Consider the following 24712-nt stretch of genomic DNA (forward strand, 5'->3'; position numbering starts at 1 on the left):
TAATAGCAGTATAGTTGACAGGCATGTTACATTAGCACAACACAGTTATCCCAAAACTCTATGCATTATGCTATGCTTTCCACAAGTGTAGCTACCATCTGTCACCATGCAACACTGTTACAATACCATTACTGTGTCCCCTGGGCTGTGCCTTTCAACCCCATGACTTCTTCATTCCACAGCTGGAAGCCTGAGTCTCCCTCTGCCCTTCACCTGTTTGCCCAATCTCCCCACCTCCTCCCCTCTGGAAACCATCAGCTTGTTCTCTGTATTTATGGGTCTGTTTTCTGCTTTTTAAAAAATTTGTTTGTTCATTTGCTTTGTTTTTTAGATTCCACATATAAATGAAATAATTTGGTATTTGTTGTTCTTTGTCTGACTTATTTCACTTAGCATAATACACTCTAGGTCTTTCCACATTGTCACGCATGGCAAGATCTCATTCCTTTTTATGGCTGAGTGATATTCCATTATATATGTATATAATGTACCATAATATACATACACATATTATCTTTATATACATATATATCCATCCATCCCATATTTTCTTTATCCATTCATCTATGGATGGACTCTTGGGCTGCTAGGATTAATGGAATTATATTGTTGTAAGAGACTTATGTGTTACATCAAGAGGTACCTTTTTTTTTTTTTTTAATGTTTTCATTTACTTTTTTGAGACAGAGAGAGACAGAGCATGAGCAGGGGAGGGGCAGAGAGAGAGGGAGACACAGAATCCGAAGCAGGCCCCAGGCTCTGAGCTGTCAGCACAGAGCCTGATGCAGGGCTCGAACTCACGGACTGCGAGATCATGACCTGAGCCGAAGTCGGCCGCTTAACCAACTGAGCCACCCAGGTGCCCCAAGAGGTACCTTATTAACTCTAATAGATTGTGATAAGTTAAGGATACAAATTGTAATCCATAGAGCAGCATTAAACATTAATACAAAGAAGAACTAAAACAATTCAATAAAAGAACCAAAATGGAATACTGAAAAATATTTGCCAGGTAGGAAGACAGAAAGGAAGAAGAGTAGAAAAACAGTTAAAAAAAAAAAAAAAAAAAGATTGGGCAAATAGAAAGCAAATGGCAAGACATAGATTTAAGCCCAACCATTTGAATAATTACAATGTACATGAACCAAACATAGCATCTAAAAGAAAGAAATTGTCAGGAAAACAAGGCAAGATGTTGCTATGCACTGTCTACAAGACAGACATTTAAATACACATGATTGTATCCCCCGCAAAACTTCTATGTTGAGGCCCTAACCCCGCAGACTTTATAATATGACATATTTAGAGCCAGGGCCTTTCAAGAGGTAATTAAGTTACAATAGGGTTGTAAGGGCCTTCCTACTCCGACATGACTGGTGTCCTTATGAGAACAGACCAGCACACACACAACAGAGACGGAGGAGCCACCACATAAGAACCCAGCGAGAAGGGAAGCCTCGGGAAAACCAAATACGGCACCTTGATCTTGGACTTCTGGCCTCCAGGATTGTGAGAAAATAAATTTCTGTTTTTAAGCCGCCCGTCCTGTGGTATTTTGTTATCGCAGCCCTTGCAAACTGATAGAGGCACAGAGAGGTCTGAAGGGAAAAAAATGAACTATACCATGCAAACAGCAAAAGGAAGCTAACGTGGCTACATTCGTATCAAAGTAGGTTTCGGAACAAGGAATGTTGTCAGGGCTGAAAGGAGGTATGTCCTAATGCTAAAGGGGTCAATTCATCAGGAAGACATAACAATCCTAAATGTGTTTGACCTTATAACAGAGCTTCAAAAATAATGAAGCAAATAGTGAAAGAACTAAAGGGAAAAATCCACAGTCGTAATTGGAGATTCATGTCCTAAAAAATATCGCTGCCTACCCCAAATTGCACAGATGTTCTGATTATGCTTTATAGTTTTATATTGTATATTTAGAGTTAATTTTTGTGAAGGAAGGGTCAAAGTTTATTATTTTCATATGTTTGTCCAGTTCCAACACCATTTGTTGAAAAAATTTTTCCTATCCCCACTGAATTGCCTCAGCACTTTTTTTTTAAGTTGATTTATTTATTTTGAGAGAGAAAGGGAGTGTGTGTGCGTGCATGCATGGGGGATGGGCAGAGAGAGAAGGAGAGAGAGAATCCCAAGCAGGTGCTGCACGGGCAGCACAGAGCCCGACTCAGGGCTTGATCCCACGGACTGTGAGATCATGACTGAGCGAAATCAAGAGCTGGATGCCCGATCTACTGAGCCACCCAGGTGCCCCAAATTGCCTCAGCACTTTTAGCAAAAATGAATCTAACCTCTTTGCATGCGTCTGTTTCCGACACTGCGTTATTTTTCATTGATCTATTTGTCTATCTGTGCATTGATACCATACAGTCTGTATTATTTTAGCTTCATAATGTCTTGGAATCAGTGTAGCCTGCCTCTTCCAACTTTGCTCTTTAAGATTCTTTTTTCTTTTTCTAGGTCCTTCACCATTCCATATCAGTAGTCAAAATAGCCTATTTATTTCTACAAATAAGGCTGTTAGGATTGTATTCTGGACTGAACTAAATCTATAGTACTGGGGCACCTGGGTAGCTCAGTGGGTTAAGCGCCCAACTCCGGCTCAGGTCATGATCTTGCGGTTTGTAGGTTCAAGCTCCGCATCAGGCTCTGTGTCAGCTGAGAGCCTGGAATCTGCTTCGGATTCTGTGTCTCCCTCTTCTCTCTGTCCTTCCCCCATTTGTGTGCTTGCTCTCTCTCTCTCTCTCTCTCCTCTCAAAAAATGAATAAACATTAAAGGAAGAAAAAATTGGGGCACCTGGGTGGCTCAGTCGGTTAAGCGGCCGACTTCAGCTCAGGTCATGATCTCGCAGTCCGCAAGTTCGAGCCCCGCGTCGGGCTCTGTGCTGACAGCTCAGAGCCTGGAGCCTGTTTCGGATTCTGTGTCTCCCTCTCTCTGACCCTCCCCCGTTCATGCTCTGTCTCTCTCTGTCTCAAAAATAAATAAATGTTAAAAAAAAAATTTAAAGGAAGAAAAAATTTAAAAAATAAAAAAATAACTCAGTAGTTCACTTTAGAGTAGACTAACATCTTAACAACATGGAGTATTTCAATCACTATCATTCTGTCTGTAAATAAAGACATTTTTACTCTTCTTTTCCTCACCTGTAGCTCTTTTTCTTACTTTATAGGACTGGCCAGGACAATGTCAAGTCGTGAGAGCAGAATTTTTGCCTTGTTTCCAATCTTAGGAGGAAAGTGTTCAACATTTCACCATTAAGTATGTTTGCTGTAGTTTATCATAGATTATCTTTTTCAGGTTGAAGAACTTCCCTTCATTAGCCGTATCCCCCCAAATAAAGATGTGTCCTTTTTAAATTATCATTGAATTTGAAATAGGCAATTATTTTTTAGGACATGAAAACACTAATCATCCAAGAAAAAATTGATGAATTGGTCTTCATCAAAATTAAAATTTCTGCTCACTAGAAAAGTACTGTTAAGAAAATAAATATACAAGCTCAGAGAAGTTATCCAGTCTGTATCCAGAGTATATAATGACTTCCTATAAATCAATAATAGCAAAGATAAATATATTTGTAAGTGGATAAAATGCTTGAACAGACACTTCCATTAAAAAATTACAAGAAACAGGGACACCTGAGTGGCTCAGTTGGTTAAGCATCCAACTTTGGCTCAGGTCATGATCTCATGGTTCATGAGTTCAAGCCCCGAATCAGGTTCTGTGCTGACAGCTCAGAGCCTGGAGCCTGCTTCAGATTCTGTGTCTCCCTCTGCCCTTTGGCCACTGGCACTCTGTCTCTTGCATTGTCCCAAAAATAAACAAACATTAAAAAAAAATTTTTTTTAATTACAAGAAACAGACACGTCCAAAAAAAAGTTCCATAAGCACATGACTATGTATTTCACATCAGAGTCATCAGGGAAATGCAACTTAAAGTTACAGTGAGATACCGTTTCACACCCACCAGAAAGACTAAAATGAAAAGGACCGAAGACCCAGAACATCGGCAATGATGTAGAGCAACTGAAGCTCTTGTACGTTGCTGGTGGGAGCGTAACATGGTGCAGCCACCCCAGAAAACCATTCGATGGTTTTGTAAAAAGTTAGTCATACATCTACCAGCAATTCCCATCCTAGGTCTTGAAGCAAACGGAATGGAAACACAGATCCACGAAAATACTTGTACAGGAATATCTCTAGCAGCCTTATTCACAATAGCCCGGAAATGTAAACGACTCAACATGTCTATCAGTAGGAAGATGGGTGAACAAATTGCGGCATATTCACATAATGAAACACTACTCATCCACGCAAGTGTGCGCCACTGATAGGCTCAACAATGTGGGTGAATCCTGGAGACACCGTGTTGAGGAAAAGAACCAGACAGAAGAACGCATACCATATGATTCCATGTGTATGATGCTGAAGATTAGGAAAACGTATTCTGTAGTGATGGAAGTCAAAACACTGGCTACCTGTGAGTGGACATTGGCAAGAAGAGGGTGCAGGGGGAGCTTTGGAGTAATGAAAGTGTCCTATATTTGGATTGGAATGTTGGTTTTATAGTTGTATATATTTGTCAAAACTCATTGAATTGTAGACTTAAGATCTGTGAGTTTCACTATATGTAAATTTTATCTCGATAAGTCATTTCAGGGCACCTGGGTGGCTCAGTCGGTAGAGCGTCCGACTTCGGCTCAGGTCACGATCTCGCAGTTTGTGGGTTCGAGCCCCACGTTGGGCTCTGTGCTGACAGCTTGGAGCCTGGAGCTTGTTTCAGATTCTGTGTCTCCCTCTCTCTCTCTGCCCCTCCCCTGCTTCAGATTCTGTGTCTCCTTCTCTCTCTGCCCCTCCCCCACTTGTGCTCTGTCTCTCAAAAATAAATAAATGTAAAAAAAAAGTTTTAATAAATCATTTCAAAAATAATAGCTGAGCCCTGGGAGGAAGTCCAGTGTCCTCCTCAGGAGTCGTCAAGGTGAGCTAACCTGGTCCACATATCCAACGTGGTCACGTGGCTTCTCACTCTTGCTGGAGGCCTCTTCTCTGCTGATCCCCTTCTGACGGTCTCCTAATCCTTGGTTTGTTTCATACCCAGAGCTCAGACCCAGGAGGCTTCTGTTTGTTTCTCCTTCAAGGTAGTTTTCCTCGAAAGCTTAAAGGATTACCTAAAAGAAACAGAATGCAGAGAAAGAAACCTCTCTTTGCTAAGTGTTTGGTTAATTCTTTATATAATTCTTACTATGTGTCTGACATGGTTTTAAGTTTTTAAAAGATATTTACTCTATTAATCCTTACAACATTTCATGTGAATGTTACCATTACTAACCCCACATTACAGATGAGGAAATTTAGGCCCAGATAGTTTAAAGGCCTCACCCAACATCACATAACTGGTCCACAGTAGGACTAAATTTGACTCTGGGGAATCTGGTTCCAGTTCATGCTCTGAACCACATTGCTGTGCTGCTCTTGGCTTCCTGTCTTCCCTTTCGGGGGTCCCTGCTGACTATCTATTCCTTTACCCCCCAGCTTGTGCCCATGTTGCTGGGCCTCCCTGCCTCTGCCAAGCCAGAGTTCCCCCTTCTCAATGCCTTTCTTCCCAGATAAGGGCCCTCCCCTCTTAACCTCTGGTCCTCTGGCCTAATGTCCTTGCTGGAAGGAGAAAACTCCACCTACATCCTAGCAATCTCTGCAGAGATGCCCACGGCATGGCATTCTTTCACACTGCTATACAGGATAAATACTTAAAATCCCAGTTCGCAGTCAGTTATATTTGAATTTCTCTGCTGGTTTAAAAGTTCAGCATTAAGTAAAGGAAGGTCTGCTCCAAAGACCTCCTTGAACATCTGTCCTGGAACAAGAAACTCCTGCAGCTCTAACCCAGCATCTTCTTGTTCGTGCTGTATATGTAAAGGCCTCTTTGCAATCCTCCTATGTATTCCTGGGACCGTCAATAAATGGTATGAGCATGCTTTGAAAAGTGTAAAGTGCTGTATTCAAGTAAAACATTATTATTTCTTTTTTTTTCATCTTCAGGAAGAGTTGTGAAATTAGGCCATAGAGACCTCTTTTTTGGAGCTCCCAAGGGCCCCATAAGTAACTCATAACTGAGAATTGTGATAACACTTAGAATTGTGTGTCAGGTTACTTTTTAAAGCCAAGGAAAATGTTTCTCACCCCACTCACTGCCGTGGCAGGTCCCCTCTCCCAGCCCGAGGTGGTCACGTCATTCTCCACCCAGGACTTTGTGTGATTTGAGCCTCTCTCTCTTCAAAGGATCAAAGTGCCCCTCAAGGAAGGAGATGGCCTGCAACCTCCACTGAGCTCTTTGCTGGAGGAGAAGGCACCTGACATCCAGCGTCTGCAGGAGGAGTGGCAAAGCCAGAAGGCCAGATTGCAAGCCCAGGTAGGACAGCCATGGGGGGGGTGTGCCCTCACTCTGAGGGAGACCCAGCCTCCTTCTCATCCCTACAGACAGCCTTGGAAATACATGCAAGGACTGATTCATGGGGAGGGCATTCCGGGTCAGGGCAAGGTGGGATTCTTGGCTTCATTCATTCATTCATTTATTCATTCATTCAACACATCCTGTGGCTCATGAGTACCTGCCATGAGCCAGGAACCCTTCTAGATGCTTGGGATACATCAGTGAACAAATTAAACAAAAGTCCTGCATTACAGCGTTTATATTACAGTAGAGGAAGTGGGTACAGACTGTAAATACTAGACATACGAATTAAGTAAAGCTCATGGTGTATTAGAGGATGATAGGGTTTCAGGAAAAAGGAAAAGCAGAACACGATAAGAAGGATTGAGAGGCTATCTGGTGGTGGGCGGGAGGGGGGGTGTAATACTAAATGGGATTGTCAGAGAAGACTTCAGCGGTCCCCTCTTTGGTTTCTCTTGGATAGTTTACATCCCAACCCCCCTGCCCCTCTCACCTGGCATCTGTGACTCTAGCCAGGAAGCCCCGCGGAGACTGGCCATCCCCAGGTGTTTCAAGGTTACAGGTGCCCTCCTCAGAGTTCCCACAGATAAAGGAGGCTCAGCTGGTTTGAGATGCTCAGAACACTTATTTTTTTAAAAGTATCCCAGGAAGGGGGAGGGAGGGGAGCTAGCCTGAGGGCAGGATGCCCTGTCGGGCAGGTCTCCCAGATGCAGCAGGCTCTGGAGCAGTGCGCCAGCAGCTACCGGGAGGACCTGCAGGAGCTCAAGCAACTCTCCGACCACGAAAGGGAGAAGCTGCAGCACGAGCTCCAGGAGACCGTTCAGCAGAACCAGGCCATGAAAGCCCAGCTCGAGGCCTCCCACCAGCGAGCCTTGCGCATGCTTGAGAAGGCCAAAAATCAAGAACTCAAGGTAAGGGTGATAGTTATGAAATCCACTATTTACTGAGCGCTCGCTATGCAAGCACCTGCTATGCACTACATGGGGTGCCTTTCTTTTTGTACATTATCTCCAATCCCCACATGAATCCTACAAGGTCACTGTTCTCATGGTCCCTTTTTTCAGATGAGGAAAAAGGTTCAGAGAGATTTATTAACTTACTTAGGGTCACACGACTCGTAAGCGGCCAAGGAAGGATTCACACATGGGTTCTGTTGTGCTTCTTGTGCTGCTTCTCCTTATTCTCGTGTGATCTTGATAACATGAGAACTACTTTCTTTATGACTTGGGCAATGTCGTGTGTGATGCATGCTGGGAGAGGCAGGCTTGGCCCAGAGGTAAAAACAGAGAGGACAGCTTGGAAAGTTGGGATGAGGTGGTCAGGCTCATGACAATGTGTTATCCAGCAGGAGCACTTTTCATCGATCTCCTACCTCCTGCTCTCTCAGGAGCTGAGTCTCCTACTATGTCACAACACACTGTCTTCCTTGGTCATGGCAGTCTGCATGCACTGACGAATGACTTTTTTATATGATCAGATCTACTAAGTGAAGCTCCTTGAGGCAGGAGCCATCTGTATTTGTTCATCACTGATTCTTCACCTACTTCACAATAGTTGTTTAGTAAAGTGCCTCACTGAATTAAAGTCTCAAGTGTTTTTTTTTAAGTTTATTTATTTATTTTGAGAGACAGAGAGAAAGCATGGGTCGTGGAGGGGTGGACAGAAAGAATCCCAAGGAGGCTGTGCCCTGACAGTGCAGAGCCCAACACGGGCCTCAAACCCACCAACCATGAGTTCATGACCTGAGCCAAAGGAAACGCCTGGATAAACTAAGCCAGAGAGACTCTGAATTAGGAAATACCAGTCACAGAGGCTAGGGTGAGGCTTGGGTTTGAGAACAGGTGTAGGTGAGAATCTGTATACTGAGCCATTAGATAGACTGCTGCCACCTCTGTCCTGTCCCCAGAAGTGCATTCTGCTGCTCAGCTCCAGAAGGCAAGTAACTAGAACTTAGACCCCCTAAGTAGGAGACTGGAGAACCTTCTCTGGAGAAATTAAACCATCCTGGAGAAAAGACCTGTAGATTCTCACATTTGTGGGCTTCTAGTAAAATTGCTGGTTGGCCATCTGGTCAACCTCCAGAGGGTGCCTGCCACCCAATGGGACCCTCTTCCAAGTAGCCTTCAGTGCTCCATCTTAAATATGAAAGGACAGCTAAACTTTTTATGGAAGCCACTAACATGGAAGTTGGAATCCAAGATTATGGAGGGAGAAAGAAAAGATGCAGAGGGGCACCTGGGTGGCTCAGTCAGTTAAGCCTCTGACTTCAGCTCAGGTCATGATCTCACAGTCTGTGAGTTCGAGCCCTGCGTCGGGCTCTGTGCTGACAGCTCAGAGCCTGGAACCCACTTCAGATTCTGTGTCTCCCCCACTCTGTGCCCCTCCCCTGCTCATGCTCTGTCCCTCTCTGTCCCAAAAATAAATAAAAACATTAAATAAAAAAATTTTTTTAAAAAGAAAAGATGCAGAAGAAATGGTTAATGCAGTCAGAAGAAAAAGAGGAAAAAAAGCTTCTGAGGATTGATCTCCTCAGAATTAAAAGATGATTTTGCATCTGTGAAACAAGAACAACATGCTATTTGTAAAGGAGGGGCAATTAGAGTAAGGAAGAGCTCTTTATATTATATATATATAATGTCAGAATTTCTAAAAATCCGGAAACGATTTGAAATGTAAAAAATGAAGAAACTTTCTGGAAAGCAAAGATGGAAAGAACATGAAATGGATGATGGAGGAGAAGGAACAAGAAATGGAGAGACTAGATGTCAGCTGGGACCCTGATATCTAACAAATGGGAGTTCCAGAAAGAGATAATGGAGGGGAGAGTATTTTCAAAGAAACAATGAAATCCTTAGACCTATATGAGAAGGACCCCTACCGAGGTTCTTCTTGAAATTTCAGGACACCAGGGAAACAGAAGCAATTCCAAAGCTTCTAATGCGGAAAAGCGATACCAGGCACAAAGTACTTGAATCAGAACGTCATCAGATATCTCCACAGCCAACACAAGAAGCTAGAAGCCAACGGGCGATTTTGAGAAATTTAATTAAAACTATTCATAAGTGTGAGAATTGATTACAAATATTTACTGGGATATGAAGTATTAGGAAATTTACCTCCTGTTATCAATTTATTGCCTCTCAGCTCCCAATTCATTCTTCAGTGCTTGTCCTGAAATAATGACCAGATTCTTGAAGCATTGCTCCTTTGCAGAGGGCTCAATGTTAAGCTTTGTCAGTAGAGGGCGCTGGAGGCACCTTGTAGGAGGAAAGAGGCTTCTCTTCCTGGTTCTTGCAGCTGTGTTTTTGCTTTGTTTCTGGCTTCATTTGCACAGTTGAACAGTGATGTGGCTGTGTGAGGACATCAGGTGTTACTCTGCCCCTGTAACCTCGCAGTGACTCCACAACCATGGCCAGTGACTACCTTCCTGTGGCCTCCCCTTGTGGACACAACACACTCCAGCCCTCACGCGTACACACCCTGACTCTCCCTGGGATCCTGCCAATGTCCACTGTTGCCTACAGCCCAGAGATCGTTCTGTGCCAGCCTCCTGAGAAAAATACTGTCTGCTCTGGCCCTCATGCCTTCATGGTGCCCCCATGTCCTCTGAGCATCACCAACTGTGGCTCATCTGTGCCATGGAGGGTTGTTCCTGCTTGACCAACTCTGGCCTGGGCAGCCCAGTGATCTTCTCCCCCAGTGAGCTGCCAGCGTGCCTTCTCCAACAAGGTCTGGACCCAAACTGGGGAAGGACTCCCGCCGTCCAAGTTATCCTTGTCTTGGGTGCTCTCTCTCAGCCTCAGGACACCTGGAGTTCTCTTTGCATCTCTAGAGTTACTCCCCTGTCATAGCACAATAGTTCTTTATATTGAGCTTCTCCAACTTAAAATACCGTGTGGTTTCTGTCTCCTGTTGGACCCAGACTGGTATACCTTCCACGTACTTTTTCTTAGGAAGTTCCTTGAAGAGTGGCCCACAAAAAAAAGGGAGCAAACCAAGGACGAGGGAATAAGAGAGATCTAGGATAGAGGAATCCAGTGTAGGAGAAGGAAAAGGGAGGAGCTCAGCTATGCTGCTGGCTGAGCCACAACCCAGTGTGGGCTGGAGCAAGAGGACTGAGTCGGTCCCAGGAGAAGGGCTCTGGGGGAAAATAGAACTGACGGATTCTCTGATCAACTTGGCCATGTGGAAAGTCGTATTGGCAGTGTTTACACACACACACACACGTGGGTTTTTGGAATTTTTTTTCATGTTTATTATTTATTTTGAGAGAATGTGAGGCAGGGAAGGGCAGAGAGAGAGAGAGAGAGAGAGAGAGAGTCCCAAGAAGGCTCCATGCTGTCAGCGCAGAGCCCGACACGGGGTTCCTCTCATGAACCGCAAGACCATGACCTGAGCTGAAATCAAGAGTCGGATGCTCAGCCGATTGAGACACCAAGAGCCCCCCAACACACACACACACACACACACACACACACACACACACACAAATGTTTTACAAAGCTTTTAGATGTTATAGGAAGTTTTAGCCAAATATTCAAAGAAAGCTAAGCAACATTTTTTAAGCTTAGCAAAGAAAGCTAAGCAAGTTATTTTAATACAAGGAAAAAGAAAAAGTTGTGCAGGTAGGCTTTAATCATAATAGTTTATTTCACTTGGGAATGAACTGTATTTACTCATAATAATAAAGGTATTGAATTTATGTCACTATAATGAAAAAGTAATTTAATGAAATATGAGGAATGGAAGGGGGAGAGTGTATGAGACCTGAAATCCTCATCTACCCTAATGGGAAGATAATTCCTAATGTCTAAAACAACTAAGATGAAGCAGAATGGAGATTCTAGCCTGGTGATGGTGGTAAATCCCAGAAGAAGCAATGAGAAGAGTTGTCATTGGCGGCCTCCAGAGAACAGAGGGCGGAGAGGAAAAGGAGGGTTCCTAGGTGCTGGTTTTCCTTACTTTTAATACTATTTAGCCCTTTATACTATGTGTATTCATTGCCCTGATAAAAATACAAAATAAGCTTTAACAAAAAAAGAAAAATGAAACAATGCATGTGGACTACTTGGCACTTGGTAGGTGTTCAAAAAATGTGAGTTCTCTTTCTTCTTTTACAAGAGCTCAGGTTGATGAGATCCCAGATTGTTAGTGGTGGGTAATTCTGGCCTTTGTGTTTTCCTGAACTTTACCCATTCAGGCTGCAGACCTTGACCCTTGATTTCAGGCAGAGGAAGCTGGGAGGCGTGACCCACCGGTGGGGAGGAGAAGTTCCAGGGGCTTTGGTTGATTGGAAGAAGGAACATGTGAGGTCTGGCCTCAGGAGAGGGGGATATCCTGCAGTTCTTAGCTCCAGTCCCTGGAGACCCTGCAGGCTCACGGGGTCCTTGTTGCTGGCTCAAATCTGATGATTCCAAAATGACACCAAGGAAATCAAGTTCCAGTTCTAATTAGAAATAGCAGATAGAGGGGCGCCTGGGTGGCTCAGTTGATTGTCAGACTTCAGCTCATGATCTTGCAGTTTGTGAGTTCAAGCCCCGCATCGGGCTGTCAGCACAGAGCTTGCTTTGGATCCTCTGCACCCCCCCACTCTCTCTGCCCCTCCCCCACTTGCATGTTCTCTCCCTCTTTCTCTGTCTCAAAAATAAATAAACATTAAAAAAAAAAAAGAATGAAATAGCAGATACACAGTCATTCCTGGGACAGGATAGTGATGAAGGGTGGGATGCATGCGTTCAAATCCTGGGTCTACCACTTATGAAGTGTGGGCTCAGGCAGTCACTCAGCTTCTTTGTGCCTCAGTTTGCTCATTTATCAAATAATAGCTAATAGGACCATTGAGAGCATCAAAAGAGATAATACATGTCAAGTACTTAGAACCATATGTGGCTAAGAGCTTGTCTTTGTCCATTCAGGCTGCTGTAACGGAATACCATGGACTGAGTGGCTTGTAAACAACAAATTTATTTCCCACAGTTCTGGAGGCTGGAAGTGCAAGACCAAGCACCTACTGGTTTAGTGTCTACTGAGAGCTCACTTTCTAGTTCACAGACACCTGTCTTGCTGTCACCTCACATGGGAGTAGGGGCAGGGAGCTTTTTAGGACGTCCTTTACAGGTGCACTGATTTATGACGGCTTCACCATCGTTGACGTAATCACCCCCACAAGCTCCACCCCTAATACCATCATTTTGGGGATCAGGTTTCAACATATGAATTTGGGGGATGGGAGGTATAAACATCCTGTCTGTAGCAGAGCTCAAGTTTTTGAAGATCCCCTGTCACTGCTCACTCATGATTCTGCAGTTACTTATTGAGCAGTGACCGCAAACTACCACGGGGCTGAGCTCCAGAGATTCCAAGATGATAACACACTCCTGTCTTTATGGAGCTCACCTCTAGGGGGAAAGGCAACCACTCAAACAGGCTGCTGCAATTCAGTGAGTTGGGAGCTATGAGGCAGTTGCCCAAGGTATTTGGGGAGCACAGGGAAAGGAGACTTTACCCAGGATGGGGCACGGAAAGAATGATATTGTGACTTATAACAAGAAATATTATTTAGTCTTAGTCTCATTTCTGACACAGAGCTCCTAAAACTCTTGGAACTTCCTAAGTGATGAGAGCAGCTAAGGTGTCTTTTGTTATGTTAAGGAGGTAGCTTCTGGACCCCACCTGAGGGTTGGGGAGCTGGTGGCCAGGGGAACCAACCTTAGGATTGGAGGGTTGGAACTTTCAGTCCCACCCCTGACCTCTGGGGAGAGGCTGGAGATCCAATCAATCAAATGGCCAATGATTTAATTAATCATGTCTATGTGATGAACCCTCTTAGAAACCCAAAAGGAGGGGGCTCAGAGAGCTTGCAGGTGGGTGAACACATCCAAGTACCAAAAAGGTGACACACCCCAGTTCCCTGGAAACAAAAGCTCCTGCGCTTGGGACCGTCCCAGACCTCTTCCTGCATATCTCTTCATCTGGCTGTTGATTCATATCCTTTAATATCCTTTGCAATAAATCGATAATCTAGTAAGTAAATGGGTTTCCTGAGTTCTGTGAGCCACTTTAACAAGTTAATCGAATTCAGGGAGGGGGTCATGGGAACCTCTGACTTATAGCTAGTTGGTCAGAAGCACAGGTAACAACCTAGTCTTGCAATAGTTACCTGAAAGGAGGGCGGTCTTGTGGGACTGAGCTCTCACCCCATGGGACATGCTGCTGTCTCCGGGTAGATAGTGTCAGGACTGAGTTGAATTGTGGGACACTTGGGCTTCGATCATTGCTTGTTGGGGTAGGGAACCCACACCCCCCACCACCCACATACATTGTAATTGGTGTCAGAACCTTTGTAGAGAGACAGGGTGAAAATGGGCCTTTGGGGCGGCTCTAAACCGACCACAGCAAAAGCAGAGTAAACTTCCCATAGGTTTACTGGAGCAACTCACCAGGGATGAGGGTCCAGTTTTGATAAAAACCCTGGGTGCTAAACTTTGCTTAGTCCTCACTGCTAAGGGCTACTGCCCCCAGGCACCGAGGGCCTGGGTCACAGACTGAGAGACTTTGGCACTGTCTTGGGCAAGCCTTAGCTCATACCTCTCGGTTCCCATTTCCCTTGGGATAAAAATGCCGCCAGTTGGAGTTCTCTGAGCCTTGCAGCAAGTGCAGGAGGAGGAAATATCAGAGTCTGAAAAGCAGGAGACTCTTCTTTCTTATTAAATAAACTCAGCACCGTTTGAGTTTCCCATGGGAGGAGTAAAACCGGTCAGTTTCTAGGAAGCCAAAGGCACAAGTAAGCATCTGGAGGCCCTGCTGCATTCAGCTAGCTGCCTGGGGGGGGTGGGAGGTGGGAGGGCTCAGTGCTCCCCAGCAGGAGCCTCCTACCTTTGCTGAAACCCCATTTCTCATTGGGCCCAGGACCGCTGCCGCCCAAGGTTGCGATCCTGCCTCCAACTTTACCTGTCTGCAGTCAGGTCAGTCCCTGCAGCTGGCTCTTAAAAAGGGGGAGGGAGGCGATATTTGCCACATCTTTCCTGTGTGACTTTCGAAAACCAGTCCATCTCCCCCAGCCTCAATTTCCTCATCTAAAAGGTGGGCTGTGTCTTAACTGGAATTCTCTGTTGTAAACAAACAAACAAAAAATAAAAAACAGAAACTTAATACATTTCCTATCGCTGCTGTAACACATTGGTGGCTGAACACATCAAAGATTTATTACCTGACAGTTCTGGAGGTCAAGGTGTTGGCAGGAATGTGCTCCTTCTGAAAGCTCTCAGGGAGGATATGTTTTCCTGCCTCTTGAGGCTTCTAGAGGCTGTCTGCTTTCCTTGGCTCCCGGCCCCTTCCTGCATCATCAAAGCCAGCAGCCTAGCATGGAACATCTTCCCATACCCGCCTCCCTTCCCCTCTCCCCCATCACCCTCCCAACTCCTCTTCCCCTCCCCTCCCCCTCTGCTTCCTCTTAGCACCTCTCCTCTCACTGGCTCTCCCGCCTCCCTCTGGTAAGGACCTTTAGGACCACATTGGACCCTCCCAGATAATTCGGGATAATCTCCCATTTCAGGATCCTTAACTAAATCACACCTGCACACTCCTTTTACCATGTAAAGTAACATATTCACAGGGATTATTCCAGAGATTCCAGTAACATATTCCAGGGATTCCCACATGGACATTTCAGGGACCATTCATGGTTCCTACCCCAGAAACCACCTTGAGCTAGCTTTGCTGTGGAGAGATTTCTATTAAAGTTTACACAGCTGCTCATAGAACCCACTTTGGGTGTTTGATATATAAGAGAGTTTCAAAAAATGAATGTTGAGTAAAAGAATGACTGAATGAATGAAATAATTATAAATGAAGTAAGTAATAAAAGAATAAGTGAACCTAAAGGCAGAGACCCAGCCAGTTCCGAGGACCAGACTAGACCAGAGACTGAAGAAGCTATACGGGCCCCTCCTTCTGTCACTGCTGCTCTGCTCTGCACTCAGCCTTTGGCTGTCCTCGCACACAGCTCTCTGCACCTCTCTGGTCCTGGGGCAGGTGCGAGTGAGATGGTCACCTCACTCCTCCCGAGTGTGTTAAAACGAACCAACCAGTCAGTTTCTGTCTGTCTGTTTCTTGCTCGCTCTCTCCCTGGCCTCCTAACACCAAATTCCCAATGACTGGCTCAGGTTAGAACAGGTGTCCACTCTGGTCTAATCAGCTGTGGTTTGGGGTCAGGTTCACATGGCACAAAATGGCTGCTGGGGCCCAGCTGTCACTGTCATCCCAGATGGGTTGGGGAATGTCCTCTGTAGCCTGATAAGGCCTCCACCCAACAGTGGTGAGTGCTCTGTGGGCCCTGGTGCAGAGGCAGAACTTGGCAGAGGGGACAGGTCTCCCCTCCATTCCCACTTTCTCCCACTTTCCCCCCCGCAGGCCGCAGAGGAGCGCCTGAAGAAGGAAGCCAGCCACAGCCTGCAGATCCAGCACCAGGCGCACCGGCTGGAGCTCCGGGCCCTGGAGGAAAAGGCCCGGCAGGAGCTCCAGGGAGAGCGGGAGAGGACGCAGGCTCAGCAGGCTCTCGTGTTAGGTATACAGCCAGCCAGCCGCCCCTGGGAGGGCCTGGCTACCCCGCCGAGTCCACGCGTGGACACCTGGGGCAAGATGGGGCCCGGGGGTCTGTGGGCACACAGGTCAGGGTGGGACACCGGGGTTGGGAGGCGGGTGTCACTGCCAGTCTCAGTTTCCTTTTCTGGAAAGTGGAGTCACAGTTGTCCCTACCTCATAGGGGCGTTGTGTGGACTTGAAGAGAGATTAAATATAAAGTGCCCAGCATACGACAGGAGCCCAGTGAATGCGGACTGTAGTGTAGGTTTTCTGCTACCCCAAAGCAGAGCGTTCCTGTGAAACGTGTCATGAGCCGAAATGGCAAAGAGCGAAGAAGCAATTACCATTAATTTAAATGGAAAAAATGTTGAGCGTTCCCAGGCCCCCCAGATCACCTCTCTGAGGCTTTCCTCATATCGTAGGACACATCTGGCTAACGGATGGACACACTAGATGGACAAACAGCCCAGATGCTCACAGACACCGCTCGGAGCCCCGGTGCTTGGGCCGGAGATGCTGGGTGTGGTTCTCGCGGAAGGCGCTGGGGGGCGCGCGCTGCCTCTGGACCTCTCGCTGCAAAATTAGCAGTGAACGCTGTTGTCGCTTTTCACTTTGTTATATACAAATTAAAATCCTCTTCAGATTTCTCTGGGCTAGTGAAAATAGGTTCTAATGTAGGTGAACTTTAAGTTTTAAAAAAATTTTCAACGTTTATTTTTGAGAGACAGAGACAGGGCACGAACGGGGGAGGGGCAGAGAGAGAGAGGGAGGCGCAGAATCCTAAGCAGGCTCCAGGCTCTGAGCGGTCAGCACAGATCCTGATGCGGGGCATGAACTCACAAACTGTGAGATCATGACCTGAGCTGAAGTCGGATGCTTAACCGACTGAGCCAACCAGGCGTCCCTGTAAGTGAACTTTTGAAACGTAGAGGCACCTGTATTATCATCATCATCATTATTATAAAATATAACCAGATCGCTGAGCCTTCATGAGAGTTGCATGGGATTGCCTCAACCTCTCATTTCCGTTCGGAAGATTCCTGAAAATCTGGGCAACTTACACCTCCAGACTCCTGTAGTTACTCTGCTTCCTTTGCCTGCCCGGCCCCCCATGATCCTCGGCATGAAACTCGCCTCCTCTTTCCACATCCAAAACCAGTCACACAAAGCATTCTGGAAGTTACCAGAAGCAGTAAAGATCTCCTGAGTCAAATCGTCTGGACTTGAAGCCCAGTTCCAACACTCACTAGTTGTGTGACTTTGGGCAAGTTACTTACCTACGCTGTGCCTCAGTTGCTCATCTGTAAAATGGGAATAACAGCATCCACCTAGCGTGTTACACAGATGTGGCTGACCCTAGAAACTTCTGTTTTTGTAGATCAACTTTTCCCTCATTTTCTCATCTTCCTTCTCTCTTTTTTAAAAAATATTTTAATTTTATTTATTTATTTTGGGACAGACAGAGAGTGGGGGGGGCAGAGAGAGAGGGAGAGAGAGAATCCCACGCAGGCTCCGCACTGTCAGCACAGAGCCTGATGCAGGGCTTGAACTCTTGAACCGTGAGATCAAGGCCTGAGCAGAAACCAAGAGTCAGATGCTTAACTGAGCCACCCAGGCGCCCGCCTTTCTCACTCTTAGGAGCAAGACAAATGCCTCCCCTTATTTCATGCCTAGCATTAAAGATCGTATTGGCCTTACTAAATATTTCTTTTCACACCCAGACGGGGGTCTCCTTAAGAGAATTTGGGAGAAGAGCATTTTCTTTACCTGTGTAAGTGAGTAAGATCTACCTGCTGCTTGGGTGAGCTTTCATTAGACAGCGTGTCCCACTGACTGCACGTCAGCACATCCGCTCTATTTCTGGAGGAAGTGATGTGGGAAGCAGGCAGGAGAGAGAGAGAGAGAGAGAGAGAGAGAGAGATTCCCCAGTTAGTGTCCAGGTGGGACGTGCTAAAGTTAGCAGCATCTAAAAGAGGCAGATTACACAAGATAAGGCCCAGGGTGTACCATATGTCTCAGGTACACGACAAAATTCAGATCTGGTTGGGCACCCCTGGTGATTCCAGCACCCAACAGCAGCTGTCCCTGCTGCCTGTCCCCTGGCCCCTCTGATCCCACAATAGCCTGGTCCTTTCCTGGACAAAAGAGTCAGGAGAGACCCTGGGTACATGCCGGGATTCTCAACACAATCCCAGGAAGAAGGGGGTCGGTGGACCCTATAACAATGAGAGCGAATCACTGGCTTTATGAGTGGTATTGGGTGGGTGAGAGCACCTGCCACAACAGGGAGGGTATTAGACATTCCTGGTCTCGATTAGCTACTGCACTTTCTGTATGAGACACACCTGACCTGCTGGTCAGTGTGTGAGGGGCAGGGAGTGTCCATCAGATTACCTGATACACTGGGGTGGAGACCCAGACATGCTGGACGGACAGGTGGATGGGTGTGGAGGGAGGGAGGGAGGGAGAAGGAGGCCAGGGGAGACAGTGGGTAATAAATGAGCCCACTGTAGTTATGCTTTGCTAAAGAGTTTTATTGCACATATTTTTGTGATAAGGGATTTCAAAATATTGCATTGGGTGTGGATTTTTTAAAGAAAATAAGCTGTAGAAATCACTATATTAAAATCCTAGTGGGGAAGAAAGATGATCAAGTAAAATTTTCAACATATCATCAGAATAACTAAGCTTTGCTGTGTTTGATATACTCTAACTTTCAGAGAAGTAAGTTTATGGGAAGTGTTTTGCAATGGATATGCTTTTACACTGTCATTAATTTCCACTCTAAACATCACTTGGTTATTTAACAAATGTGTGTGGAGTATTTGCCCTGTACTATCTTACGGGTATCTTACAGCTTACGGAATTATTGGAACGACGTTTCCAAAGTTAATTTGCAATAACTAAAATACAGAGTCTCGAAAGTCCATAACAGGAAAGTATCAAACTTACTAGCCTTGAAAATCATCTTCTCTTTAAGAAATGACAGCCCTTCCTTCTGCAGAGTCCCTGAGGCAGGAGCTGTCGGAGCAGCGGGCCGCCTGCTCTGGGCACCAGAAGGACCTGGAGGTGCTGCAGGCCGAGCTGAGGGCTCTGGGCAGCTTGGGCAAGCCGCAGGCCACCGCCCAGTGTCCAGGGGACAGTGAGGACCACGCCGTCGCTGCAGAGGTCAGCACCCCCACTCTGCCCACACCGCACCCCTCTGGGAGCAGTGTCCAGGCTGCAGAGAGAAACTCATAAAGGAGGGGCCCCGGGTGCTCCCCATTCCCGTCTGAAATGGGGAAGAGCCTCGCTCCACGGTGCTGGGAGACACTCGATGGGCCTGCGGGCTCCCGTTTTGAAAAGCAGAACACAAGTTTTTCGTGCTGCGTGTTATTTTTAAGGCAGATACAATAGCATTTCAGAGTGTCACTGCCTGAGAGGCCCTGGAGACAGACAGTCAGGGTCACTCCCTCAAGTCTGCAGAGAATGCCTCAGAACACCTTTCCAGACAGACTCCCTGTCTGTCTGTTCCCATGAGTGGGAGCTGCCTTTTTGTCACTGAGGTTCAACACTGACTCTCTTTGAGCCTCGTAGTCAGACTTGGCCCATCAACCCCTTCCGGGTACATCCATATTCCCACATGGCTGGCAGTACAGTGACCTCCTAACAGCCCAGGCCTCTCTCCCCCCCTCAGCCCACCATGCACCATATGGTGTCAGCTATTCATCTGTATAAAGGCTTCAGTGACTCCCTATTGCTATCAGAATGAGCTCCAAATGCCCAAGCCTGGCAAGGAAAAGCCTTCACCCACTGGCTGCACTTTGTATCTTCAGTCGTATCCCCTTCTGCTCTCAACGTGGGGTCTGCATCCTGCCTCTGGGCCTTTGCATGTGCCCACTCCCTCCTTGGGACACCGTCCTCCCTCAGTGCCCAGCTTACCCTCTGTGCCAGTGGTCTCCTCTCCAATTTTAGTATATGTGCTGCCGAAGTCAGCTCTAGGGGGCTCCCCTCCACACCTGGGACCCCACCAGTCTCTGAGTACTTCTGGTTATAGTTCAGCTGGCACTGGTGTCTACCGCATGGCCCTGTTAGGCAGCCAGCATATCATGCGTGTTCCTCATGGATGTTCTCAACTGGATTAGGAGTCTTTCGAGAATCAGCCACGTCTGCCTCATTTCATCCCTGCCCCCACTCAGCACTCTGCACGAAGTCTGCACATGGGAGAGTCTTCTCCAGGGTTTGTGGTGGCCAACAGTGGGTTCATGTCCCAGCCCTGCTGAAGATCGGGGGGACGTGGGCATCCTTTGCTCAGGATTGTGCCAGTACTGAGCACCTGAAGACAATCTGTGTTTAATGAGAAATTTAAATGATGACTCACAAGGAGCTCAGCCCAGTCAGTAAAGTCTAGCGTTCCCAGTAAGCGTTCCCAGACAGAGTGTGTCCCAGTAAGCGTTCTAGATTGGTGGGAGCCACCCCTACCTATGGGAGGGGGCAGGAGAAATGTGGGGTCGTGACGTCTGCAATGACAAACTCCCTCCCCAAGTGCTATGGATCCTTGGATGGGTGGGATGACACCCGGCCACCAGGTGCCAGCCTTCACCTTCACCTCATTGGAGGGAAGCCCTGACCCCTCTGGGAGGAATAGCAGGGCCTCAGGTGAAAACCCACACAGAGAAGAAAGGTGGGGGCGTGAGCCAGGAGGAAAGCAGCCCCGGGCAGCACGAGTGAAAGACGGAAGGGAGGGTACCCAGTACAAGGATGCGTCCTTAAGTCGGCCACCACTGCAGGTAAGTGGTGTCCCTCCTGCTGGGATCTTCCGAGGAGCCCTGTGAGATCATCCTCATACCTGTCCCAGCTTGGGACAGAGGGGGATGCATTTATCCAGCAGGTTCTTTCTCCCATTAGTCAAGCATGGCCCCCCAGGACCTTAACCAAGCTCTTCCTTAACCAAGCTCTTCCATGGCCCCCCAGGACCTTAACCAAGCTCCTGGGTACCCCAGGACCTTAACCAAGCTCTAACCATGGCCCCCCAGGACCTTAACCAACCAGGTGAGTGCCAGGTGCCCACGTGCCCATGGGTGTCACACACACACAAGCCCCAGGGCAGGAAGCAAGAGGTGTGGGGCATGGGCCACAGATGTTCCCTGTGCAAAGCTGTTCCGTGTGGAATGAACAAACGCAGAAACCTTCAGGCATGTTTGAGTGAACTTGAAAACTGTAACATTCACTAACCAGGGGTTAACTCTGACCCCATTTCATTTGGACATAGATTTTTGAATTTCTATCTGAACCACTGGCGTTCAAGTATCATTTCATTTAGCAAGCATTTATTTGGCCCCTTCTGATCCCAGCCCCCGAGCCAGGTGCCATCAGATTGGAAAACTCGAGGGGAGACGGTGCCTTCGGGAGGCCCTCCCAGGCTAGTGGAGGAGACCACCATTAAACAAATGAGCGCACTTCGGTGTAATCGCTCCACAGACGGGATCGGGATTCGGTGATAGCAGAGGAGAGCGGGCTTGTCGCTTCTTGCCCGAGGCAGTGCTGTTGAAGTGGGGAGGGCACTCTGGGTGGAGTGTTTGGTTTGCCTTGAGTCACGTTCCTGGCTCACCAACGTTATTAGGCTTTGTGAGGGCGGATCTGGCCAACTCGGAAAGCGGGGAAAACCTGAAGAGCCTGGATGTGAGCTCCTCAATCGGGAGCAGGAGGCTGGTGAGGGCTCCAGGCTGGGCGGAGCACGGGTCCCCGTCCTTCGGCGGCGCATCTGGGGCCCTTGGCGCCTCCTGAAAACGCCTCCCCCGGGTGCTTCTCCCCAGGACGCGGGCGGCCCGGGCCAGGCGGGCTCCCCGAAGGGCGCCGCGGAGCCGGGTCCGAGCGAGGGCTGCGACCCCTGGGAGGAGAACTCGCAGCTCAAGGACGCAGTGCAGCGGCTGCGGGCCGAGGTGGAACAGCATCAGCAGGAGGCGCTACAGCTCCGCGAGCAGCGCAGGTCGGTCTCCGGGCGGGGCCGGAGCTCCCTTCTCCCTCGCTCCCTCCAGCGCCACGGGGTGAGCCTCTGAACCTAAGGCTCACCCCCTGGGCTTCTCCGCAAGGGAAAGACTCCCTAACACGCTAGCACTGCCCTGATGTTACTCCCGACGCATGAAAAGGACCAGTGCTCTAGGAATTCGTCTCAAAACTGCAGGGTTTGCCCTGGGATAGAGGAGGGAACTCTGTTTCCTACAAATCAAGGAATTTCTGGGATCAGACCTTACCGTACTAGAAGTCCCTTCAAAACCAGCCTTAGGGAGGCAGTGCGGTGAAATAGCTCAAGCGGTGCCGTGTGAGCTCAGGTGAGTCCGCTAGCTTCTCCACGCCCCCGCCCTCATCCGCGAAGGAGGTAAGACCGCCACCTCTCAGGGCTGTCCTGGAATGCAGTGACAGGTGAGCAGGATTTAGCACCCGCCCCGGAATGCATGGAGGAAGCGCTGGGTGAACCGCTGTTACTTTGTTCTGGACATGTGTTAGCATGATTCATCCTTGCACTAACCCTGTAAGGTAGCCACTATCATCACACCCATTTAACAGGTGAAGAAACTGAGCAGGGTGTGGCTTGCCTTAGGTCACACAGCTAGGAAGTCATGGAGGAAGACCTACCCCCTAACCCTCCCTGCCTTTCAACACTGGACTGGTGACTCCCCAGGCCTCAGAGTCCCAAGGATCAGTAATTACGATACACAATCTCAGCCTCCAGTCCTCCATTTGCCCCCCCCCCCCCCCCCCCCCCCCCCGTGAAGGGAGGATTTTCCAGAACCCTCCAGAGCTGTCCTCCACTGCTTGCCCCTGAAGGCTTCACAGTCGGGTTTCTCCTTCATGGGATGCTGGGGCAGGAGGTGCTGAGAAGGGGTCCCACAAGCAGGGTGTATCCTGGACCCCACAACTCAAGAGATCCCAGGTCTCCTTCCCAGCATCCTGACCTCATTCATAATCACCCCCACCCATTGCTTCCCACCCCAGCCACCCAGCAGAGCGGGGAGAAACCCCAGTGCCCAAGAGGCTCAGTCCCTAGAGCCTGGGCCAGCCCGGCTGTGCTTCCCTCCACCCACAGGCTGCTGGAGGAGGATCAGCAAGCCCAACGGGCCCGGGAGGCGGAGAAGCTACGCCAGGAACACCGGAAGGAGATGCAGGCCATGGTGGCGGATTTCAGCAGTGCACAAGCCAGGCTCCAGGCCCGGCTGGCTGCCCTGGAAACTGAGTAAGTGAGGCCTTGGGCCCCAGGTTAGGAGGGACTAGTAGAGGTACATTTTATTAGGGCGACCAACTCATCCCACTGTGCCTGGGACGCTCCCAGTTTTAAAACTACAAGTTCTGAATTCCAAGAAGCACCTCAGTCCTGGGCAATTGGGGATAGTTCGTTACCCCCCATCATTTTATGAGACTGCATTCTCTCCGTGCAGGGCACTGGGAATCTGTGAGGAATGAACACCGCCTTATGGGCTTGGTTTGACCCCTCACCCTGGGAAGAAATCAGCGGGATCAAGTCTACTTTTTAATGAACATTTGCCCCATTCTAACATGCATCACCTCACTGAATCTTCACAGTCTCCTTCATGGACAGATAAAGAAACCGAGGGGGTCTTGTGCCTGTATGCATACATCTTTATTATTCAACAGATGTTTATTAAGAGCCTACTGTGTGCCTGGAGTTACAGCCAGAACTAAACAAAGACCATGCTCTCGTAGAGCTCAAAAACTCAATGGGAATTCAGACAAGAAATAAACATGAATATTTTTCATATCAGGTATTGAAAGTGCTAAAAGAAAAACAGGATCAGTGTCTAGGGAGTGGCAAGGGTGGGCAAGGAAGGCCTGTCTAAGGAGGTGACATTTAAGCACAAGGAGGCGAGGGAATGAGAGAGCCGTTTGGAGGAGGAACATTCCAAGTGGACGCAACAGCAAGTACAATGGCCCTGGGGCCTGCTTCACATGACTGAACAGCCAGGAATAAGTGAGAGGGTGAGTGGCAGGAATTGAGATTGGTGGGCTAGCTGGGAGGGATGAAGGAGACCCGCACTAAACAGGAAGGAGTTTAGATGTGTTCAGGGTGCACTGGAAGCCATTGCAAGGCTTTGAGCAGGAATGACATGGTCAGATTTACCTTTCAATAAGGTCACTCTGGCTGCTGAGAGAAGAGACTAGGGGGTCAGGGTTAGCAGCACGGAGGTGGAAGATGACAGGTAAAACCACCTGCCCAAGGTCAAGCCGCACTAAGTGAATCTGTTACCTGTCTGTGCTCTTAAAAACATGTTCTCCACTGTCTCCAGTGCAAAGCAAACCATCCAGAATCCAGAGTGAAAGGTTTTATCAGCTACCATCTAATGGGCACTTACCACAGGCCAGGCGCCCATTATCTCGCTGAATGCTCACAACCACCCAGTTTCGTGCCCCTTTTAAAGAATAGGTAACTGATGATCACAGGGAAAGGCTACGCAAGGTCACATAGCCTTTTCCTAAAGGCAGAGTAGGGATTAGATCCCAAGTTATCTCACCCCGAAGTCCCGGCCCTCTTATCACTACAGTCAGTAGGTCACCTGCAGCCCTCACCCCCTCCCCCACCGTGCGCAGATTTACTTCTCTCTGGCTTCGTGCTGAAAGGGCTGGGGGAACTAGCTGCCCGCAGCTCTGAGGGAGAACCAGCTCATCCCGTT

The 24712-nt window shown here is 48.0% G+C and overlaps 1 protein-coding gene across 2 annotated transcripts in view; it reads left to right on the forward strand.

The window, feature by feature from the left end:
* FAM184B (family with sequence similarity 184 member B) overlaps positions 1 to 24712 on the forward strand; it is a 150681-nt gene that overhangs the window by 120566 nt on the left and 5403 nt on the right. For both annotated transcript variants that reach the window (XM_019453622.2, XM_053901662.1), the window contains exons 9-14: positions 6293 to 6422; positions 7163 to 7375; positions 15876 to 16029; positions 19051 to 19214; positions 21842 to 22014; positions 23113 to 23259. In XM_019453622.2, coding sequence (XP_019309167.2) covers positions 6293 to 6422; positions 7163 to 7375; positions 15876 to 16029; positions 19051 to 19214; positions 21842 to 22014; positions 23113 to 23259 — 981 coding nt within the window. The remainder of the gene's footprint in view (positions 1 to 6292; positions 6423 to 7162; positions 7376 to 15875; positions 16030 to 19050; positions 19215 to 21841; positions 22015 to 23112; positions 23260 to 24712) is intronic.

Source organism: Panthera pardus, unplaced genomic scaffold, assembly GCF_024362965.1.
Source record: "Panthera pardus isolate Hobbes unplaced genomic scaffold, ASM2436296v1 HiC_scaffold_13, whole genome shotgun sequence".
Taxonomy (NCBI): Eukaryota; Metazoa; Chordata; class Mammalia; order Carnivora; family Felidae; genus Panthera; species Panthera pardus.